At 39.9% G+C, this 23054-nt stretch overlaps 1 protein-coding gene across 1 annotated transcript in view; it reads right to left on the bottom strand.

Moving 5' to 3' along the window:
• The window catches only part of atrn (attractin), a 139973-nt gene that overhangs the window by 24713 nt on the left and 92206 nt on the right, over positions 1-23054 (bottom strand). Inside the window, exon 26 of the mRNA XM_042387964.1 lies at positions 20617-20695. Within this exon, the coding sequence (XP_042243898.1) occupies positions 20617-20695 (79 nt within the window). The remainder of the gene's footprint in view (positions 1-20616; positions 20696-23054) is intronic.

Raw genomic sequence — 23054 nt, 5'->3', positions numbered from 1 at the left:
ATGCTGTCCATCTCACCCCCCTCCTCTCCTCCCTCCTCCCCTTCCAAATCTGTTTTTCTCTCCTTTGTACATACTGTATACTCACTCCGCTGCTTCGTCCACAATGCTAATCAATACTCCATCAAAGAGACAATCAAGAATCAGAGACAATCAAAGTGGGGCCGTTAAGAGAAGTAGAAATGAAAAAAAAAAAAAGTATAGGAACTTTAAAAAGCCGGTCATTAGATGAGATGGAAGTTAAGTTAGAAACAATGGAAACCAATAAAGCAATCGCTGTATGGAGAGATTCTCTGAAAGCGTTTGACCGAACGACACCATCTCTGTTTAAAGCAGCTCATTTGAACTCTCGCTCTGTTTTATTGAGACAGATTATGCAGACAGTAGCACCATGAATCCTAAAAAATATCTTTGTTGTTGTCTGAGTAAACCGTGGTGCAGTTTTTGTGTGTGTGAGGGTGAAAGCAAATACAGCAAAATGACCCCCGAAAACACACGAGGAAATAACCGTACAAAAGATGTCAAATATAGATTTGACTGTTCAGTCAGCAACCTCCAAATTTTTTTTTTTCTAATGTACAGGTGCAGAGGAAGGGTGTTGGTTTAAAAATTTATTTTGGCAGGCTGTCAGTTTCCTCTGATATTTCTGACACCTGGCGTGGCTCCAATTTGTCTCTCTTCCGTCTGCTGTTCAAATCTAAATGTGTGAACAACCAAATCAATGCAGCCGACCGTGCTGTTTGCATAACTATGACTGTTTTTGTTTTGTTTTTTTGGCCAGATTACTGTGTGTTTTTAACCTTATCCATCATGCTTTATTCAATACTCTGGGTCAATGCCAGTGTTTCAAATCATAAGTGACACTGCGTTTGACTCGACTGACTTTTAGCCCACACTGTTACACTGCATCGTGAGTTAGTCTTGTTTTGTAATGTATTTTCAATTGTGCTCTTTTATTTTGTCAACTAAATAAAAAGCTGAAATATTTGCTGAAAATGTACAAGGTCTTAACGTGTCTTTGGAACTTTTGAAAGGTCTTTTTATGGCAGTAACAGTTGAAGCTGAAGATGTTAAAAAGTCTGAGCGGCAGCTAAAACAGAATTATTACAGTAAGTTGAAATAGCAGTTAAATTTTAAGTGTTTAAAGGAGTTGAAGCTTTAGTTTAAGGGTGAGCGTTATCAGTTGAGAAAAGTGTGAGCAAGAGAAGGAACCATGCTGACCAGAGCAACACACATACCCCACATACCCCCCTCACCCCCCCCCCCCCCCCCCCCACACACACACACACACACACACTATAAATATGTGAACAGCAGTTATTGGAAGTCTATGACAGGTATGAAAAGTCTGAACTCATGTGGTTGAGTCTAAAATGTTATGATCACTTAAAAAGTTTGAGTGCAGTTTCTCTGTCAAAATATGACTGAGATAAAAAAAAGGGGTTGAAAAGTGGATAAAAAGAAGCGTTTGAACATTTGGCCTATTCATTTATACAAGAAAAAAAAAGTAATTGAAGTATGCATCACCTAAAGAAGAACATCTGATGTTTGAATGATGTTTCTTGGAAAAAACACCACAAGTAAGTTAGAAAATTAAAAGCATTGATTTTATCTTTATACAACTTTTATAAGTTCAAGCTGTCAATGGAAATGGACATGAAAAAAAAATAGTGTGTTCGTGCAGTTTTCTTGATTGAATGAGTGTTTATCTTTTTAGATTTTCTTACAGCAGCAACTAAAAAGACCAAATACTGGAGCAACACTCACATTCCTCCTCTGGTTGTGTAGCTGACCCAACTACAGACTACAGACCCAGTCCCAGACCCAACATGGCATAGTTTGAGACACGGATCAAGGTTAATTACTGTTACAAGAAAGAATTTTTATAATGAGAACCAGCTTTACAGAAACTCACACACTATGTTGTCTCTTGCCTTCTTTGACACAACAAAACAGTATTCCATTCTTGCACAAAATATAAAAACTTTCAAGGCCTTAGTTTTTTTTTTCTTCTCAAATTCACAAACTTTCAGGGATTTCAAGGACCGGTGAGAACCCAGTAAGAGTGACACACCCTGGCCCTGCTGTGTAGTGGTTGCATCATCTCATGTGCATAACTCACACTGGACATGCTGCACAGACAGAACAAGCAGTCCAGACTGACCTTTTCAAACAAAGAATATAATAAAACTGGAGCTTGTTGCTTGGACAGGGGCATATCTGGACATGGCATAGGTGTTTCAATGTGTGCCGCTGGTTTGTGCTTTCTGTTTAAAATATTAATTTTTCAGTACATGTGCTACGGGTACAGAGATGTAGAGGTTTTACAGGTTTTAGCTCTGGTGTGATATCGCCTCTCACGTGAGAAAAAAAGCTTCCTGTGGTCACAAGGAAATCCTTACATAAGAAACACACGAAAAAAGGCAAACTGAAGTTACGCCACAATGTTTTCATATGTTTTGAACGTGTGAACAAATCTAGAACAGTTAGTTTAAGTTAGTGGCATCAGAGTTGTTTGACTTTTGAGCGACAGAAGATGTGTGCTGAGGTGGTTCAGACGTTAAGACAGCCGGGGAAGAAGAAATGAATAAGAGTAAAGAAAGCGAAGACAGCTTGAGATGAGATGAAACAGAATCAAACAGCATAGGAGCAGGGGTTTGACAGAGGTTGTGGGCTTATCATAAGCCTTGTGCCAGCCTCATGATGGATGGGTGGGGGTGTGGAGAGTCGGATGTTACAGGGGCAGAAGAGGGTCACCCACAGTGCAGTGGTGTTGGGACGATAAGCCAGCCTGTATATTGTGAGCAATAACACACTGGCGCTGATCCAAACTCTAATTATACGCACCATCTCTGTGGAATTAAGATTAGCGGGGTTTAGACGTGTCTTGGGAACTCTGAGAGACAAAAAGCCACGTGTTCACACACACTCTAAGCTCTCACACACACACACACACAGAAAATGTGAATGACACCAGTGCAAACACTGCAATGAAACAAACTGTGGGAAGCAGCTAGAACACAATCTAACCAACCCACACACATACACGTAAGCATTCACCTGCACTCAAATGCTACAGAAACACAAAACTCATGCATGAGCTTTACAGACACATAAATGTATTATTATTCTTTCACTTCTGTTTATGTTTATGTTCACAGTCTATTTCTTTTTTTAAAAACCAAAGCTAATATTTGCTGTGGAGTTGGCACGGACACTGAAAGGCATGAGTGTAAAAAGCTTCTCTTCTAACACTGTTGCAGAGGCAGCTGGCTGCCAGCGCCGCAGTGGCTCCCGTTTCTTCTTCATCATATTTTGATGAATCCGCATCCTGTCAGGTCCGAGGAGACTCTTGTTAGCTTGACTGTACAGAGGATACCATTAACAAGGTCTTCCCTTTTATGGAGGATGCATGTTTTTCTCCAAGATTCTCGGCTTCCAGTGGAAGTGACCTTCAGCGCTGCCTGCTGCTCTTCTTTCCACCCTCTCTCGTCATCCCCTCTTCTTACCTCTCACTTTAGGATTGATCACCTCAAAAAAATAGGCCTTTTGTTCTGTGCGGTGGTGCGGCGAACGCTGACCTCGGGAGAGAGGAGGAGATGGAAGGCAGCTCTCAGAGAATCTTAAAGCACTGCTCTAGTTAATCTACAGGGGACTTACAGCGCTTTAAAGAGGAACACAGTAGATGTTACTGTCTCTGTTAACACAACACATTTTTCCTTCATGTCTGCTTGCTTCAATATTTGCACTATAATCTGTAGCGGAGACAACGTCAATAACATCATTGTTGGCGTGGTCCGAGTAACTAACAGCTCACCAATAAAACATGAAAAGCCATTACCATATGTTATTGACTTAAAGCCTTTAAAAGTATAATTTCAAAATGTTTTGTGTTGTATAATTTAAAAGCTGCTCCAGACACTTTCATTAAAACTCGTTTCGATGAAGGATTTATGGGTTGTATGGTCTGAATTTTATTAGCACTGCTTTCAAGGGAGAGTTTTACTGTTCGATCATCTAAATGCTATTGCACAGAATTTCATTAGTTTTTCTTTCGAGGGATAGTTTAAGCATTTTGTAAGGCTAAATGCCGTTTCAGAGAGCTGCGGAGAATTTGTGCAGGACTGGCTTTAATGGAAGGCTTTTAGAGTTATGGGCGAATGAAAGAGAATTTAATAAAATATTGCTCTAGAAGAGTGAAAATGTAATAAAATATGATCTAGTGATCATTTATTTCCTAATAATGTGATACATCATTACATTGTAGTGGGTATGAGTTTTCCAGTAATCATAATTTGTCAGGTGATGTTATTAAATGAGCTGACGATTGACTACATTAAGCCTGTTTTACTACTACGGCGTTGTCCCATCTTCAGGAGCATTTTGTGAGATTTCAGCCCACCAAGATATAACAGGCCACATGGCAGCAGGCTGCAGGGGGAACATGGTGGGGAGTCTGACAACCAAGAAGCTGATGAAGGCAGCTCAGAAGTCTGCTGCCTGGGGGACTGGCAGCATGCGAACCGACAGAACAGAATGGGTAAGTGTGAGGAACAGTGGCATGAGGGCAGGCTGGCATAGCAGACATTGTGCTGGCTGGGGTCACCTTGAGCAATCCATCTCCCACCTCCAGCAGGGGAGGGAGACCACAGGAGCAGAGAAGAGAGAACCAGTTTCCTCCCACTTAATAGCACTCTGTGGAGGGTGAGATAAGGTGAGGGCTCTCCCCCCTCCTATCTCTTCTGTTGTAGATGCAGCTACCTCTGCGTTGGTGGGAGGGAAGACGTCCTGACAGCCCCAAACAGCTGAGACAAACAACACATCTGTCTGAAAGGAGTGTGTCAAAAGTTTCAGCTCAAACGAGCTTTCACGTAAAAAAGAAAAACTGATGCATTGGCTTCTTTTCCTCAACTAGACAGAGATATGAAGAGAGGAAAAGCAACCTTTGAATCATTTATTTTTTTCTCTAAGTAGTAGACTGTGAGGAAACAAACCCCCCCAGGTCCAAGCGATATACCCTACAAGGTGTACAAGAAATTCCTGAAGCTTCTATGGAGTCTTGGGAAACTGTTCCTGGGAATATGGAAGAAGGGCATCATCCCATCCACCTGGAAAAAGGTAGAGGCTGTTTTGAGCCAAAGGAAAATGATTTCTCAACCACTGACCAGTTCAGTATGATCACACTCCTAAGTGTGGAGTGCAAGATCTTCTTTTCGGTGTTGGCTTAGAGGATGACCTCATACATGACTAAGAATGGGTACATCGACACATCTATTCAGAGAGGTGGGATTCACGGCGTCTCCGGGTGCTTGGAACACCGGAGTTCTCATCCGGATGATAAGGGAGGCCAAGACAAGCAGAGGAGACCTAACATTGGTCTGGCTGGATTTGGTTAATGCATACGGATCAGGATCAATCCCTCACACTCTCCTCCATGCAGCAATAGACCATGACTGCATCCCTCATGACATCCACTGGATGATCAGCAGCTGATCACCAGTGCATCATTGGCCCAAGCAGAGAGCACGGTAGAGCTTCAAGACATCATTGGAAATCCATGTACTGGAAGACTAGGCTTCGGAACCAACCATTTCCAGCAGTGGGGACAAGCAGACGCAAAGGAGAGGAGAGCCATGATCCAAGCTGAAGTGCGGAATTTGGAGGAGGAGCAACGGAGATCAAAGGCTGTGGAGCTTGAATCCCGAGGAGCCTGGTCAAAGTGGGACCTCCCCAAGAGGAAAGTCACACAGGCGGCGCTATGGAAGCTGGAACTCTTCCGCATCTCCTTTCTACTGCAGTGTCAGTCTACGACACACTCCCAACTCCAACAAACCTGCAAAAGTGGGGCATGATGAAGGGTCCGCTTTACAAGCTTGGCAGGGAGAGGGGCACATATAAAAGGATCATCCTAATTGAACTGACAGTCCTGTGAGAAGAGGCCTGCGACCAAGCCTTCGAAAAGAAGGAATCAAAATATCAAGACCTACAGTAAGATTGTGGGGAGAAAGGATGGCGGGCATGGTTATTCCCAGTCAAGGTCGGCTGCAGGGAATTCCCTGCACAGTCAGCACAGAGAACGCTTACAGCCACTGGAGTGACAGGAAAGGAGAGGAAAACAGGGAGGCAGCAGAACGAGCCTTTTGCTGGTTATGGAAAAGGAGGGAAGAGTTGAGCTGGAGGCCAGGAGGAGATGGGTGAACGTTGGACAGCATCACCTCCTGGCCAAGGCTGCAGTCACCAGACAGTTAATCTGTTTAGGTGAGAGAAGTGAAAGCATCTGTGAAAGATGTATTTTCATGTGCCTCCAACAGACGTCACAGAAAGTATCTTCTCTTATTCTGAAGCTGGTTTAGCAGCTCGGATACTCGCAAAAAACTGCTGAACTTCGTCAACAGATATTCCAAAATCATACACTGCTATAATTAACTGAATTACCATCTGAACCTGCTAACTGCCTGTTTCAACTTCTGCGCTCTGGGAGGTGCTTTAGGTTTTTGTCTACTAACACAACCCTGAACCTGAACATACCTGGAATATCAGTGGATTGCAACGATATTAAGGCATGTCATCCTCTCCCTCGAAAAAACAAAAGCGAGAAACTGGCCATAATAATTCGCTTTGTGAGCAGGAAACAAAAACAAACACCTCTCAGGCAGGAGGAAAAAACTGAAAGGAAGCAACGTGTACGTCAATGAGCACCTGACAAAGAAAAATGCTGACACTGCCAGACAGGCTCGCCTGGGGAAACCAAACACAATCCAATCCAAGTGGACAACAAACTGTAAAGTGGTCATAAAACTGAATGGATCACCAGAGGAGGCTAAAGTGCTCGTCATCAAGGAGCTCACTGATCTGGACAAGTATCAGTGCTGGCAACTCTTGGCAGAACAGCAACCAAGGTAATGAAACTGTCTCTTGAACTTGAACTCAGGTCAGCTCGCAAACAGCACAGAACATAACTGACACTAAATACAACAACATGACAAGTTTTGACAGATGTCATTCATCTCCATCTGGAGATAATAAATAGCAAACAACACGGCTTACAGAGCATGAAAAACTGATTGAAAACTTTTAAATACACTGAACATACATTATAAAATATGGAGAATGATATTGACCCTGAAAATAATTTCTTCAATAATCTCAATACCAATTGCTGTTGCCATGGAGATGATCAGTTCAACATGAAGGTTAAGTCAGAACATAAAATGTCAATTATTCACTTTAACAGCAGAGGTCTATATGCAAACTTTCAAAACATCAATGAATAAGTCAATTTAAGAATCCATTCAATGTAATAGATATGTCTGAGACTTAGCTCAGCTCTAAGAAGGGTGCAGATTTTCAGTTGAATGGATATGTATTGACTGATATGAATAGGAAGAACAAAAAAGGAGGGGGTGTAGCACTGCATATGGACAAAAGCTTCAATTATAAAGGTAGCGGAAAGTATGACAACTATGATGATGATATGCTTGAATGTATTATAATAGAAACCTGTATGGAAAAAAGGAAAAATGTAATTGTTAGCTGTGTATATATAGAGCATCTGGATCTAACATTGAAATATTTAAGGATAGTATGGAGCCTAGTAGTATAACATCACACTGTTCCACTCTAATAGATAATATATTCACTAATGTTATGAAGGATAATACAATGAGTGGGCTGTTAATATATGACATCAGTGACCATTTACCAGTTTTTGTAGTCTATGATAGTAATTATAAGAAGGATAAGGATGCCAATAACTTTAAATACAAACAAGTGAGAATGGAAGAATCCATGAATGCATTTAGAAGTGAATTACTAACACAAAACTGGAAAATAGTATATGAAGAAGATATAGACAAAGCATATGTAAATTTTTTTAAAATATAATTTTAAAAATAAAAGAAAAATACTCTATACAGAGAGTTCATAAGGTATAGAACTATAGAGGTGAGAATTACTATAAAAAATATTAAAATAATTTCATATTATGAGGATATGTAAGAAGGAATACTAAGAGGATAACAAAAACAGCATAAAAGGCATCTGGAGTGTGTTGAACAACATTACTAGAAATGGATCTAGAAACTCAAGTTACCCCCCAGTATCCTAGTGATAATGATACGACCATAAATAATACAGATGATGTGGTTAATGGTTTCGATAATTTTTTTTTTTAAAGTGTGGGACCAAAATTGTCAGAAGAAATCAATGACCCAGAAACAACAGTGGGGCGGCTGTTAATGATTATGGAGATAGAAATCCAAGTTCAATTTTTCTGAAATGTAGAAGAAAACGAAATTATTGATATTGTTAGCAAATACTGACTGGAATGGAACTGATATGAATAAATCAATTCAAGAGGATGTACAAATAATAATTTTTAAGAGGTATAGTAATGATGGAGGGTCGGTAGGATGACCGTTGAGGTAATAAAGTTATACCTGATTGACAGCGGGTGGATATTTGGGTTGTACATAACAGCATCGGGGTATTTGTTTGTGAGTTGTATATATGATAAATATTAAGTTAACTGTTAATTGAGTTAATTGAGTTATGGAGAATGGGTAGGACCATATAATGTATGTATACTCCTTCCTACTCGTTTTTAGACATGTAATATTTATTTATGTTGTTTATTTATGTTTATGACAGTATTTGTTGTATATGTTTGCTGGTCATTTTATTTATTATTCTTGTTTTGTTTGTTTTTTTTGTTTTATATCTGCGAAATAAAAATAAAAATAAATACGTACAACTAAGAAGCTGATTTTTCATACTCTGCTAATCAGATTTACGGTGTGTACAACATGATTAAAGAATTAAATTTGGTTATTATGGTCGTTTTCTGTCATTGAATACAGCATGTAAACACGTCAAGCTGAAGTCCTGTATATTAAGCTGTCATCAGGGGAAACATCCAGATATTCACTCCCTGATTGGGTTGTATAACAGTCCTTGGCAAGCAGAGGTGGAGAGGCACGGAGCCATGGTGCGATCCCGTGATTCTAAAATTATAATCTATTACAGAGCATCATTGAGAAGTGCCTCGTAAGGGGGTAACAGCTGCAAAGTAAAGGTGGAAAGATTGTTTTTTTCCTTTCTTCCCTGCTCATGTGTGAACCGCATTCACATCCAGCCATCTGCTTCTGGGACTGGTGTGTTCGGGGCGGTGGGGGGGGGGGCAGCCACACCGGTGAGAAGATCCTCCTTATCATGGATGATTCTGGAAACTAATTTGATGTGGAGCCTACGTGCTCCTTGATATCTTCATTGTATTCCGGGACTCCGCTTATTCTGAAAATACCGGTGCCAATCTCTCCCACTCTATTGAGCTTTCACACCGAACCATCTGTTGAACACCTCGTCGCATGTGAGGCTGCGAGAATCGGGCAGAATAAATGAGAGTATGAGTGAAGTTTTTTTTTTTTGAACGTTGTGTTTGAGAGTGTGGGCTTGTGTGACTGCGTGTATAAGTTGTTGTGAACACTTCTGAGAGCGACTGTAGGCTGAGAATGACTGTATGGGAGATGTCACATACAAATAACCTCTTCTCGATGCATCTGTGCACTCGTCTCTGAGGTTCATTTAGGTTTCATCGTTGTGTGCTGTAGTTAAGTACTGTTAGGTTCCAATAGCTGGTTCAAGCCTGTGTGTTTTTCCAGTTTAATTGAATTGCAACCCGATTGAAACCGTCTAGCTGACTGGGTCATGTCACTCTCAGTCGTTGGATTACAGCTGATAATTTATGGAAGCACACACCGGAGGCATTTAACAAGTCAACACTCCTGCTCCCGTTGTTATTTATGTCAGTGCTCACAACACCTGTGTCTTAAGGTGTGTTCAGAAAGCAAAAATAATTTTCTCCTCATGTCATTTGCATGAATTTGACACTGTTCAGTCTGCATTGATTCACTCCCAACAGCCAATATAGATCCACTGTACTGTAAGCTAGCTAACAATGGACTCATTGAACATGTATTTAGGAGTGTGTGTGTGTCTGTGTGTGTGTTTGTGTGACAGCTCAGCATCTGACTGATCTCAGAACTCAATAGAACTCCAGTTCTGTTATTATCCTTCAGTCTTTTTCATTTTTGATCTTGTCTCTCTGCAGGTTTATAAAGAATATTTATATAGAACTGAAATAAGCACTTCTTTTCTCTCAAGCTGAAAGATTTTCAACACACACACCTTTGTGTCAGTTTGGCTTTATATGCAATTGTTGTACCTCCAAAATTTACCTTGTGTTCTGGCTGAACACATAGTTAGTCCTATTTTCCTAGTGCTGACTCATGCCTGCTCTCCAGAAATGTGATCACATTTGCTCCCTGGATGGGCACATCCCAGCTCCTGTACAGCACCTGGACCACTACTGTACCTCTGTCTGTATAATGTGTTTATTGTGTGCTGCAGGTGCAAACTGACTGAGACAAAGACAAAGTTTCTGATTAGAGATCTTACCAAAAGCTTAACGTGAATAGATTTGATTTTGTTTTTTTTATTTTACTTCAAAAGGATTTGGATTTCATAAGCATTTCTCATATTGAATTTAGAATAGATGTAATGCTACCAAGCCTAATGATAGGGTTGTCTGGCCCCTCACTGGTTACATGAAGGCTCGTTCATTGCTACATGCCATTCTACAAAGCTATTTGTAGCCTTGTATTAACATAATCTATGCAATTTCACTATGCCAATTAATTTTGGAAACTTCTGTTTATGCTTCCTCTCAGAACTTGTATCTGCTTTCTGTTCCAAGGATTTGTAGTGAGCTGGGAAAAAGCCTTCATGTTTATAATACCTTTGACTGGCACGTCTTCATAATTTGGAGGCGAGCTGATCAAGCTGTCGTTGTTAACGGGCCAATTTATTCAGTTATTCAATTTCATTTATGCATTTCATGGATTTCTTTTTATATATTATGGCATATTCAACTGCCGTTATTTTATCAGTTTTACATTATCTCATCATTGTTGTTGATCCGTCATTGTTTTTTTCTATGCTATACATTTCTTTAATATTATTATTATTATTTTAATATCATTTCTAACTTAAATGTTACATGTTCTATGTGCTGCTGTAGCCCTGATCATGACACTTCTTCTGTAAAACACATCTGAGGGACTTTTTTGGCTAAATAAAGTAATTATATTGCAGGTTTGAGTGTGTGTATTAGTGCGTCATTCTGAAAAGGAGCACAATTGAGCATGTGCACGTGTTCATGTACATGTGCTACCGAGCTGCAGGACCGGTCGGGATTACTGAGAGCTGTGGACAAGGTCGGCTACGTCAGAGGTCAGGGGTCACACGGTTCTCTCCATCGACAGAGGTGGGAATGGACGGGGGCGGACAGGAGAGGGAGAAGAGATGAGGAGGCTCGGTGACACAGCTGCCCGCCCAAAAGTGAGGGTCAGCAGTTTGCTGTGGTTAAGGACATAGACACAAGGACGCAGCCATGGAAACCTTTCACAACTTTGTTGTTTGTTCTGATTAAACCTCACCTCCTGGATCACATGGCAAAAACAGGTTCTAGTATGACAGTACTATTTCCTCACCAATTATACAAATTCTGTATTGTTTTAATAAAAACATTTTTAGCATACATTATGTGAGGTATACAAAAATGCAATGATTATTATAAGAGTATTATAAAAATATCTTAAACTAAAGCTTCAAGCCAGGAACTAACTGGGTATTAATGTATTGAAGGTTTTGTAGGTAATGCACTGCTATTATCACAGTACATAAATGTAAAAGCACATAATTAAACCCAAGACGCAAATATAGCAACACTAGAATGTGAAAACAGTCATTTGAGACAAAAAAACTCTCAGTGCAGACAGACATTAAGATTAAAAGAGTTCATACATTGTTGTTTTACTTCCTTTTACATCATGAACTGTTTACAATAAAGACGGCGAGGCCACGTATGGAGCTCTGTCACAGGTGAACACAGGTTAATACACTTAAATAAAACCAGTGAAAAGTCTTTCTTCAGAGAGCAGAGCTGTTTCACAGCAGCCTGTCTTGTTAAGCCCTCAGATCTTTCCTCTGATCTGTTCCCATTCTTTAGAAACTTTTATGTGTGGACTGTATACTTTTCCTCACAGAATCATCAAAGGCAGACATGGAACGGTGGCTGTTCGTTCCTAGCAGGGTAACACGTGAGTGTGTGTTCACGGAGAGGTTTTTTTTTTTTTATCAGGGTTCTGTTCATTAACGTCCTGCAACCTGACCTATTTGATTATAAAAAAATAGAAAGTTGAGTTTACACATCATAGGCCGTTGAGCAGCTTCCCAATCATTTTATAGCATAATAGCAGGCATTTTTAACACGAGCCTGAGCCTTGACAACTTGGTTGACATTCATATTTATAGTAGAAGGAAGGTGGTGCTGGTGAGGCGTCTGGCGAGAGGAGGTGGTGAGGAGGGCAAGCTTAATGGGGTAATAAATATATGAGGGTATCTGGAGACGTTTATGCTGCTCCCCCCCCCACCCTGCGGTCCACCTTTGGCATAGTGTAAAGAATCTACAACACAGTTAATCATGCGGGACACAGCGGTAACGATCAGGGACATTATCACATTCTGAATTTCTGTCAATACCTCAGGGTGCAATACATGTCTAGTATATGTCAAGTTATGTGTGATATATGTCTGTGTTAGGGAGGCGATGGATGTTGGGTAAATACACATGCTGTCATGGTGAGGATTTTTTTTTTTTTGGAGGTACAGTAAGGAAGGAGGGACATCAGGGGCATAAAACAATATGAGACGCCAGTGAAGAAAGAGATAAAAGGAACATTGTGAAAACTGACAATGAACATCAAAGACTTACTGTACTGTGCACTACAAAGTAATTCAAAGAGGGCAGTAAAAATCATACTGCTCCTTTATGAATCAACACATATGACTCAACTATTTCGTCGCCAGGTACTGAAAATACTGGCTTCCAAAACTCACATTCTGCCCTGATCTGTTCGGTGTTACAAGCCAGCGAAACGAGAGACACTCTGTCCTAAGGCGAAGAACGTGAATGTTAAAGCGGTACAATTATTACAGTATTTTGCATCATGATATATTACCCAGTCACTAGATGCTTCTGCTGGATCTCTGCTCTAATTAGTTAACTTGCTCGTGTCCATTCAAAAAAATGCGGTTTTATCATTTGTTAAGCTGAGTACGCTCCATACACTGAGCCTAAAGCCTGTTTAAGTTGTTGTAACGGTTGGCTGCTGATAAAAGAAAGCTATTGTCTTCCTTATATGTCTCTTTTTAAAAGACGAATTATATGTATGAAGGCTATAAAAATATAACTTTTTTTTTCGTTCTGAACCGTGACCGTCTCAGACCTGCTGTACCCAGATGTTCCTGCAGGAATAATCAACCAGCATTGACAGCGAGCCGTACAAGTTCCAGTGGGGCTTATCCACTAAAAGGCCGGTGATTTCTACGGCACAGGATGACTGCTGTGGTTGGGTCTGTCTATTGCCATCTGGCAGCTCTGACTCCTTCAAAGGAACCATGAGGCCTCAAAGGATGGCTTTGATTAAGACTCAGACACTACAGAAATACACACTCACATCTAAGCACATCTATGCAAACAGATGCACGGCAAACACATATGTGAGGGGAAAAACATGCAACTGAAAACTTTGAAACGAGCGCAAACAAGCACACCGTCCCCAACAGGTGGGCTCTGGGTTTTTCCAAAAAACCCTCCATCAGTCTCAGCAGGTGTTAGCTTGCTACTGCGGTGAGAAGAAGCTCAAACACATTCATACGCTTATTTATACCAAGTGCTTGAAATTAACACCCTAAAACCTGCCAAATAAGAGTAAAAAAAATTAATTGTGGCAGATCATTAAGTTACCTCCAAGTTGGCGGAGCTGAATCTCAATTTTGATATGACTGCAAAGGTGTAAACACAAAGACTAACACGAAGGTGTGCAAAGACAATGATAATATATTCATATATGTAAAATACAATGTGCACAAAACACTGTTGACTGCCAGACTGCTTTGAAAGTAAGAGGACACCATATTATTAAGGTTTCAGTCATATACTCTGCTGTGCATTGTACAATTGATTACATCAGAACAGGCTGCTGTTTTGGAAAATGACCAAAATAACTGAAAACACACAGGTCAAATCTATCGACATGTATAAACATTAAAGTTTATAGTTACATAGCTTTTCATAGTGCTACAGTGGCTATCTGTACATGACTAAAATGCTTCATTAAATGGAGAGAAGAGTGCAGACTAGTTTTTCTAAGCAGAGAAATAATTTGGGAATTCAGAAGTAAATGGTGCCAAATATGTGCTACCATGAATAAGCAGCTAAAGGCAGGTTATGTGTTTCTAAGTTGAATTTATGTTTTTGGTCAAACTGCGATCCACAAAGCAGTTACTTTGCGTATATCTGCGTAAATGTTTTTACACCAATGGAGGTTTTTTCTTTACAATTCATGGATATCAGTGTCATGACATGTTACTGAGTATAACATCTTTTATTTTTATTTACGTACATGTTGGAATAGATGCAATTGCTCATGATTACTCCTGTTTCTACCGCCTTCCTTAAAAAGACCTGACAGTGACATTTACATTTTAGGGCTTAAGCTAACATGGTTATCCAGAGAGACTTACAATGACTGTGACAGCACAATAAACTTAAATTCCTTAAAGTCAGATGACAAGCATCCAGCGGGATAGAGTATAAGGCTCAAGGCTATAGCCTTTAATTCCTGGGACCCTGCAATAACTACATAAAACGCAATGGCCACCATTTCCCACTGCACCGCGGCCTAAGTGAGGTGAATGTGGGAATAATTAGATGCAAATGTGTGTCACTGTACGGCTGATGCAAGCGCCGAGTAACACGGAGGAATCGGGGATGAATGTGGGAACGAAGCCTGGAGGGACAGTGCTGAGAAGAACAGAACAGTCCCGGTGTCATGGAAGCAGACGGCTGTAACATAAGAGGCAACCTCATGGAAAAACATGATTAGCTTTCTATTTGCCGGAAATTATGTGTCACTTTGTGTTTACGTAGGTTATATGTACGTGTGAAGGTTAGTCTGCTATGTGTAACTGTGTGAATTTCTGCATCAGTAGGGCAAAGGTAATTATAGTTTTGAGCGAAACTAGAAATTAGTTCTTACACAGTTACAATGACAAGTTGTTTCCAGGCCGTTCATGATTTGTGAGATTGACTGTTTGGTGTTGCGCTTTTTATCATTATAGTAGTCCATATCATATCACTCACTAGTAGCAAATACATGTGAGATAATACATATAAAAAACAGTATAATTATATGTAGTTTGGGACAGTAAAACTTTTCAGCACATACAAACTTATGAGGAAATATTGCAGTAGTGAATAAACTGAAAAAATGTCCAAACATAATTCTTTATGCATACAGAAAACTTGAGTTTTTCTCACTGTTCAGAGTGGGTGTAAAGAAAGTCGGATGCTTCGGATGCCAAAATGTACTGTTGAGATTTTTTTTTAAGGAGTTTCAGCCCTAATTTAACCTGACATCTGTGATAGGAGGTGCTCACTATACAATAATAACTAATATATCATCTGCTTTCTCCCGACCTCACTCCCTTCCCTTTCACCAAGTCCAAGATTCTGATTTTTTAAAGAAACTCTTCAATAATTACTTTTTAAAAAAAAACAAAACGTACATGGGTCGGTCATGGTCCAATGGTTGGTCAATGGATCAAATTTACACTCTAAAATGAGGTCAAATTAAAAACTTGGTAAAAGAGCTATGGGTATCACTTGGAAGGACAATGATTTCATACAAAGCATAATTATTAGGACTCCCCACAGAGACGGCTGCTCTCTGCTGGTGTGTCTTTCTCTGACAGAATTTTAGTGCAGCCACCTTTAAGAGGGGAATATTAATACTTACGGACAAGGCATGCTGTTAGTTGCCACCTGCTGTTTGAACTGGCCATCACAAATTGGATGGTTAGCACATCTGATTTTTAAAGCCAAAATGAGGTTGCCATTTACACCTCCTTCTGTGAATCTTCACTTCAGTGTTTCCGATGATCTAGTGGCATTCATACGGGATTCAGCCGGATTAAGGACAAAAAGCTGCAGTTCTCTTGCTCATGAGTCTTTATGCTGTTTTGGCTTTAGAAAACAACTAACTTGCATCATGTTATTCATTGCTGATGTGCCTTTGTGTTGCAAAATGCCTTCATATCTAAAAGTTTGAGCTTTTACCAAATACTTGTTTAGGATTGATGAATTGGAAGTCATTTGGGTTCAGATCAAGTAAGCCATTCCTCCCAGTCACCCCCCTCCAGGTTTCTCTGTCATTGCCCACATGAGCATTGAAGTCCCCCAGCAGAACGTTGCGTTGTTATTGGACTTCTGTGCTTTTCATGGATGGACCATAACAAACACCATGTTTGAGCATAAGGTCACTGTCCGTTGACACTGATTCTGTTTGTGATTTTCATGGACAGATCTCAAGACGCAGCTGTGGGAAGGAGAGTGTCCAACGTGGGGACCTCAAGATTGTTTCTCTACTTTTTGCAGATGATGTGGTTCTGTTGGCTTCAACACACCGTGACCTCCAGCAGGCACTGGGATGGTTTGGGAATGTGAAGCGGTCAGGATGAGTCAGCACCTGCAGGTCTGAGGTCATGGTGCTCTGCCAGAAAAGGAAGGAGTTCAGGTATCTTGGGGTCTTGTTAACAAGTGAGGGTGAGATAGAGCATGAGGTCAACAGGCAGATCGGAGCAACAACAGCAGTAATGCTGATGTTGAACCGCACCGCTGCGGTGAAGAACGAGCTGAGCCAGAAAGTGAAGCTATCAATTTACCAGTTGATCTACGTTCCAACCCTCACCTATGGTCACGAGCTTTGGGTAGTGACTGAAAGAATGAGATCGTGGATACAAGCAGCTGAAATGAGTTTCCTCTGGAGGGTGTCTGGGCTCAGCCTTAGAGATAGGGTGAAGGGCTGGAAGATCAAGGGGGAGCTTAGAGTAGAGCCGCTGCTCCTTTAAGTCAAAAGAAACCAGCTGAGGTGGTTTGGGCACCGGGTTAGGATGCCTCATGGACGCCTCCCTCTGAGGCGTTTAGGCATGCTGGAGGGATTATATATCTCCTCTGGCCTGGAAACACCTTGGGATCCCCCAGGAGGAGCTGGAGGGCGTTGCTGAGGTGAAGGATGTCTGGGTTTCCTTACTCAGTCTGATGCTAACGCAACCCGATCCTGGATAAGCAGCAGAAAATGGATGGATGGATCTCAAGGTGTCATCAAGACAGAAGTGCATTTTTGGAGATAAACATCAGAAAATACAACAACTGCTGAGACTCTACCATTGAGCTTTAATGTGCAGTATGCTAATTATAAAAGTGTAAAAATCTCCTTCCTTACTTTGGAAGCAATGGAAAAGCAATAATAATTTTTTTTGTTTGACTGCTTTGAACACAGACTAAAAACTTTTTTTTTCTTTAACCCAAAAGGGAGATTGTTATTTCTTCTTTAGACAAATGAAAGTGAATACTTTCATCAGCCATCATCATTTTAATATAGATCAAGCTGATTCCATGAATTTCAGCAGATCCCACTGTGCCCCAGAAGCTTTTCCAGGTGGTGAGAAATTACATTTTGGGCCTGATTTCCTCCAGCCTCTATCCCTCTTGACCAAAGTCCTGTGCTAATTTTGTTTAAAGGTTAATCTGTAAAGGGCCCAGCTGGACAATAGTGGCTGTGTGATGGAGAGAGGGCAGAGTGGGAGCAGGTGAAGGGGGGATGTCAAGAGGCATCCAGAGGTGAGGGTGATGACAGCACTCTTTGGTGAGGTTAGAGCCGTAAGGCACTTCAGTCGGCACGCAGCGTGTGAAAACCACAAACCAAAAGTTCACATTAAGCACCGCATTAGGTTGTATGCCCTCAGACACTGCCACACACACACACACACACACACACACACACACACAAAACACACCCACGTGCACACAACCTTTCAGCCACTCATTCAAAAAGGTGGTTCAAACCCTTCTGGATGCACACTATGAAAATGCAATGTGTCATGTTTTCAGGGAGAGAGTATTCAAAATGCAAAAAACTGTACTCACGCTGACTTTTCATAGTTTCCATGTCACTTTAAATAGCTAATACCAGCTGCAACACACAACCCCAGTGTAAGTATCTCAGACAACCAGTTAGCACCAGTCAGATAATACTCACTAAGTTTCAGTATATAAACATAAAATGCCATCACAGTTACTTGGACAATTGATGTTAAGAAATAAAGTCATAAGAGCAAATCTATTGTGGCTCCTGTCATCTTAAGAGGCATAAACCAATCACACTGCAGCTTTGTCAGGATGCCTGCTTCATATCACTCATGCAATGTGAGTGTGTCTGTGCTTATTTATGTATGTATGTGATTGAAAAAGTGGATAAACATGACTGAAGCTTAAAATCTGCAGTGCATCACAATGTTTTGAACAGCCTTGTTTCCTTATCTTCCAGTATGTTACAGAAAATATGTGCTTAAAACATTTCCTCTCTTACGAATGAATGAATGACTTTCCTTAATTATATCATATCTGTTGTTAGTCCATTGGGGCCATTTAAATGCCTTCCAAAACATTTGAATAGTTAAGTATTTTGTTTTGAAAAATTGTCTGTCAATTTGTGGGCCCTGTAGTGCCTCCCACAGTTTGGCAGACTGCTTTGGCATCCTCTGTTTGGTCCTTTCAACAAAAAAAAAATGACTGAAGTTTTTTCAGTTGACTCAATTAAAGACATCATGCACTGTGTCAAGTCAAGTCAATTTTATTTATAAAGCCCAATATCACAAAGTTGCCTCAAGGGGCTTTCCAATCTGTACAGCATATCCTCTGGACCCTTGATTTGGATAAGGAGCAACTTCTCCCGAAAAACCCAAAAAATGAGGAGAAAAACATTGAAGAAACCTCAAAGGATCAATTAATTATGGCCACTGCACTTTTTTCTAAAATGAAAATTTGGAAATGTTGAGTCTTAGAAGCACTGTTCTTTTTAAATAATGTGTGTTCATAAACTTTGGAGTATCTGCAGTACAGATGGTAGAGTTTTTGTATTTATATGTACTTCATTCCTGCACAGCAATCAAGCCTCCCAGATTAAATGTGCAATAGGCTCTCAGTACCTGTCTGTCAGAAAAAATGGCTGTACTTCAATTGAGGATAAAAGCACAGAGTCGAATAGATGAAGTTTTGTTCCAAGGATTTTAAGCAGAGAATTCAAAGTGTCTTTGCTGCACTAATTAAAAATTATAACTATGTTCTAATCTACTCTTTGTTCAGTTGGAAGAAATTGTGCGACAGCCACAAATTGATGCAATCAGTGTACTGAACTAGATTATCAATTGTATATATATCGTTGGTTGATGGAAAAATAAACAACTGCATATTATCTGCACAGATGGAAAAAGGCTCTCTTTGGCATTTCCTGAAATTGCTCAGAGTTTACTTGCTCAAAGACTTCATAGTTTACTTGATTTCGCTTTTAAAAATTTAATTTATAATTGGACTACATTTTTCTACAGGAAAGGTTTTATAGTTCCACGTTTCAAAGAGTTAAATAGTTTGCAAAAAGAGCTAAAAACGTGAAAGAAATGTATGTGCACTGAAACTGTTTTTCTTGCTGTTTGTAAGATCCATAACCTTGCTGTGTACTGGGAAGACGACAAGCCCCACTAAACTCCTGTTTTGTGGTTATAATATTTTCAGACTGTTTCATTAATCATAACACTGATTTTAATCAATGCAAAAATATGTAAATGTAAAACTCATTATTACATGTGAGGCACGAGCTGGAGCTACAAGATGACATGGATACAACATAGAAAATAAGTTTGACTCTGTTTTTATGCCCTTGGAAGGTACATTTCAGCCTTAGCTGTTAGTAAAATAATACTAAAATTACTGTATTCATCATATTGTATGTGTGGGAAAACACTGAATTCGAGCAACTAAAAATCACTGCGTTTGATTGAGATATCCAGGAGATTCAGATTTGAGAGTTTGGTTTGTTAAAGGTCACTGATATGGCCTTAAAAAGTGGATTGAATCAGTAGCTTAAAACGCATTATATTGAGGCATTTCTGATATTCTGTCCTTGTTTTTGTACTGTACTGTTGAGTGTAGGTGCAATATGATGCAGTCAATACAACACTGCAAATACCTGCAGCCTCGAAAAGCCCTCAGCTGAATGAACACGTCTCTCTTAACAACTGACCATTATAAACTTACAGGGATGTGGGGTTGTACTGCGAATGACTGTATCATACACTAAGTGTGCAGTATGTATCCTTATATGCTGTAAATACACTTAAAATAGCACCCTGTCAAACAATTTTCCACCATCTATGTAATTCTATGTTTACCCAGAGTACCTGTGAGTATTTTTATACTTCCAGGTACAGACCTTCAGCTTGATCTTTATTGTAAGCTACACTGACTGACTGAAATGTCAAGCTTAAACAGCAGCTTCATAGCAACCGAATTAAATATAACCAGAAATGTGTTTACGTTGTTAATTTACCGACCCGAGTAGCCAAAAATCAATATTTGTAATGAGCGTGTCTGGGATTTACCTCTCGTCGCCGTGACGCCCAGCAGCTCTGTTTGATCTTCCAAACCACGGCGGCCACCAGGAGCAGGGACAGGAAGCAGCTGTGGACAGACAACAGAGAGAGAGAGAGGAAGGGATGAGTCAAAAAAAAAGAAGAGAAAAAGGCCAAACGAGGAAAAGGTGACTATATGTCAGATTTTCTTCTTTGAACTTATGCATATTCATGGGTGTTTGGGTTTGACAGTGATTGACAGAAGAGGTGATTACAGCCCACATCGATCTATATTATTACTTAATGAGCTACAGGTCTGAACCTTCTGTTTTTGTGCCTCCTGATGAAAAAAAAAGTCATAAGCCGCTACTGTGCCATAATAAGTACAAACTTTAAAGCGGTTTTGACATATCACTACAGTTTGTCTATACATCCAGCAGCGTGCCAGAGCAACAACGTTATTACCGGCTGTCAAAGAATAATAGGTTATCCGAAAGTTCTCCTCCAAGAAATACAGCTCCATTTGTTGTGAATATAAGACTCAAGAATCAAAAACACAGCCTGTGCTGCAACCCGAACGTGAACCTGCTATAAAACCAAAAAACCCGAAAATATCTTCACAGTTACAGTACAATCGCTGAGGATGATGTCACTTGTTCACAAGATTTGACGCGAGTGTAAAATGGTGTCTGACAGTGAAAGCAGCTGTCAAGAGAAGAGGAGAAGAGGAGTTATGCAGGGGAGGGGGGGGAGGATGCACAACTACACTTTACACTTTCCATGAGATTGCCCAGAGGTTTGAGAGGGTGATATCCATAACATACATGATCGTAGATACACATGCCTCCATTCACAAATATATTTTCACAAATATTTGTATGAAAGTTGTTTTTATTCTGCATTTTTTTTTTTTTTGGTACAATTCTCCTCCTCCTTCAGTTTCGATGCATCTTAGTCATCTTGATTTGTTTCTTCTGCTCTTTTCATTTGGCTCAATATGTTTTTTCAGCACCATTGAATTTTTTTTCTTCCGGCTCGAGCACTTGATGTTTTTTTTTTTTTTTTTTTTTTCAAAACACCATTTTCAGTGTTTTCCACATTTGTGCAAATAAAATATACAAAGAATGCTAACCCTGAGATTCTTTTGCACTCAAGACAAAATTGCCTTGAGGTGATAAAGGTAGGGGTGACATGTCTGGGAGAGGTGGTTTGTTAGCGGTGTCATTTTATGTGTGTGTGAGTGTGTGTGAGTGTGTGTGTGAGTGTGTGTGAGTGTGTGTCACTAGCTCTCTCCACTTCACCTGGCTGCTTTCACACATGCACTTAAGAAGCTGTGAAGAAGACAGGGAAGAAAACCACAAAAATAAAGTCAAAGACAGAGAATGAGAGTGTGCTTATGTGTGTGTGTGTGAGTGTGTGTGTTGTGTGTGTTGTGTGTGTGTGTGTGCTCAAATACATCAGAGACAACATCTCCTGCGATCTGAACTTCATTCCCCGACTGTCACGCCTTTCGCTGATTTCCTGTCAGCATTCCTGCGGCTCTCTGACCCATACTTTTTATATTTCAGCTCACTTCGGTGTCTGCAACCGGCTGGTGATGAGTAGCATGTAGGAAAAAAAAACACCTAAACACCAGTGATCCAAACATCGACTCAGATTTCCTCCAGGAAAACATCCACTATAAAAAATACAAGTTTGTACATCTAAGTTTTATATAATCTGGGATCGCTCAATATTGATGTGTAAACACAAAGATAAAACTAGTCAACTGAGCAGTGGGGCAAAATAAATATATGTTTAAATAGAGCTATGGATATATTATATTTATTTAATGTTTCGCAGATTAATTAGCTACGTTTTACATTAATAAAAATAAACCAAACGAGAAAATGCATCAATATCCCCTGAATACAAACTCGGCGCTGTCACTGTTTACAAAAGATAGTCTCAGATTCTCAATGCAGAACCTTTTAAATTAATCTCAGCAGCAGCACTCAGTGATGCTTACAGTCTAATTTACCATTCATATAATTAACATGCCATCTTTACATTATTCTAAGTCCCATGCATTCAAATTCTGAATGTAACAGAAGCAAACAATTAACCGTCTAAATTATGTTAATCAGATTCTATTTGAAGTTTGACTTATGAATCTGTAAACAGCATGCATGTGGCGCTGTATAAATACAACAGTTGCTTACTGAAGAGACACTCAACACTGCTGCTACGGCAATTATCTGATCTGAATCACTCTTTTAGTCCTTGCTTTGCTTTGTTAAAAGACATTTTTACACTTTAAATCTGGATCGTTTGGAGGAGTTTGTGTTGACTGCTTTCATATTTACTTGATATTTACAATTAAATTCACTTGACGTTAATATGCAATTATGCTTTTCATGTCCGTATATTAATACATGGTCTGATCATGTTTTTAAGATGGTTAAGGGTAAATCTGGAGGTTTTTTTTA

Source organism: Thunnus maccoyii, chromosome 16 (assembly GCF_910596095.1).
Source record: "Thunnus maccoyii chromosome 16, fThuMac1.1, whole genome shotgun sequence".
Classification (NCBI taxonomy): domain Eukaryota; kingdom Metazoa; phylum Chordata; class Actinopteri; order Scombriformes; family Scombridae; genus Thunnus; species Thunnus maccoyii.
This window is presented reverse-complemented; position numbering and strand designations above follow the sequence as displayed.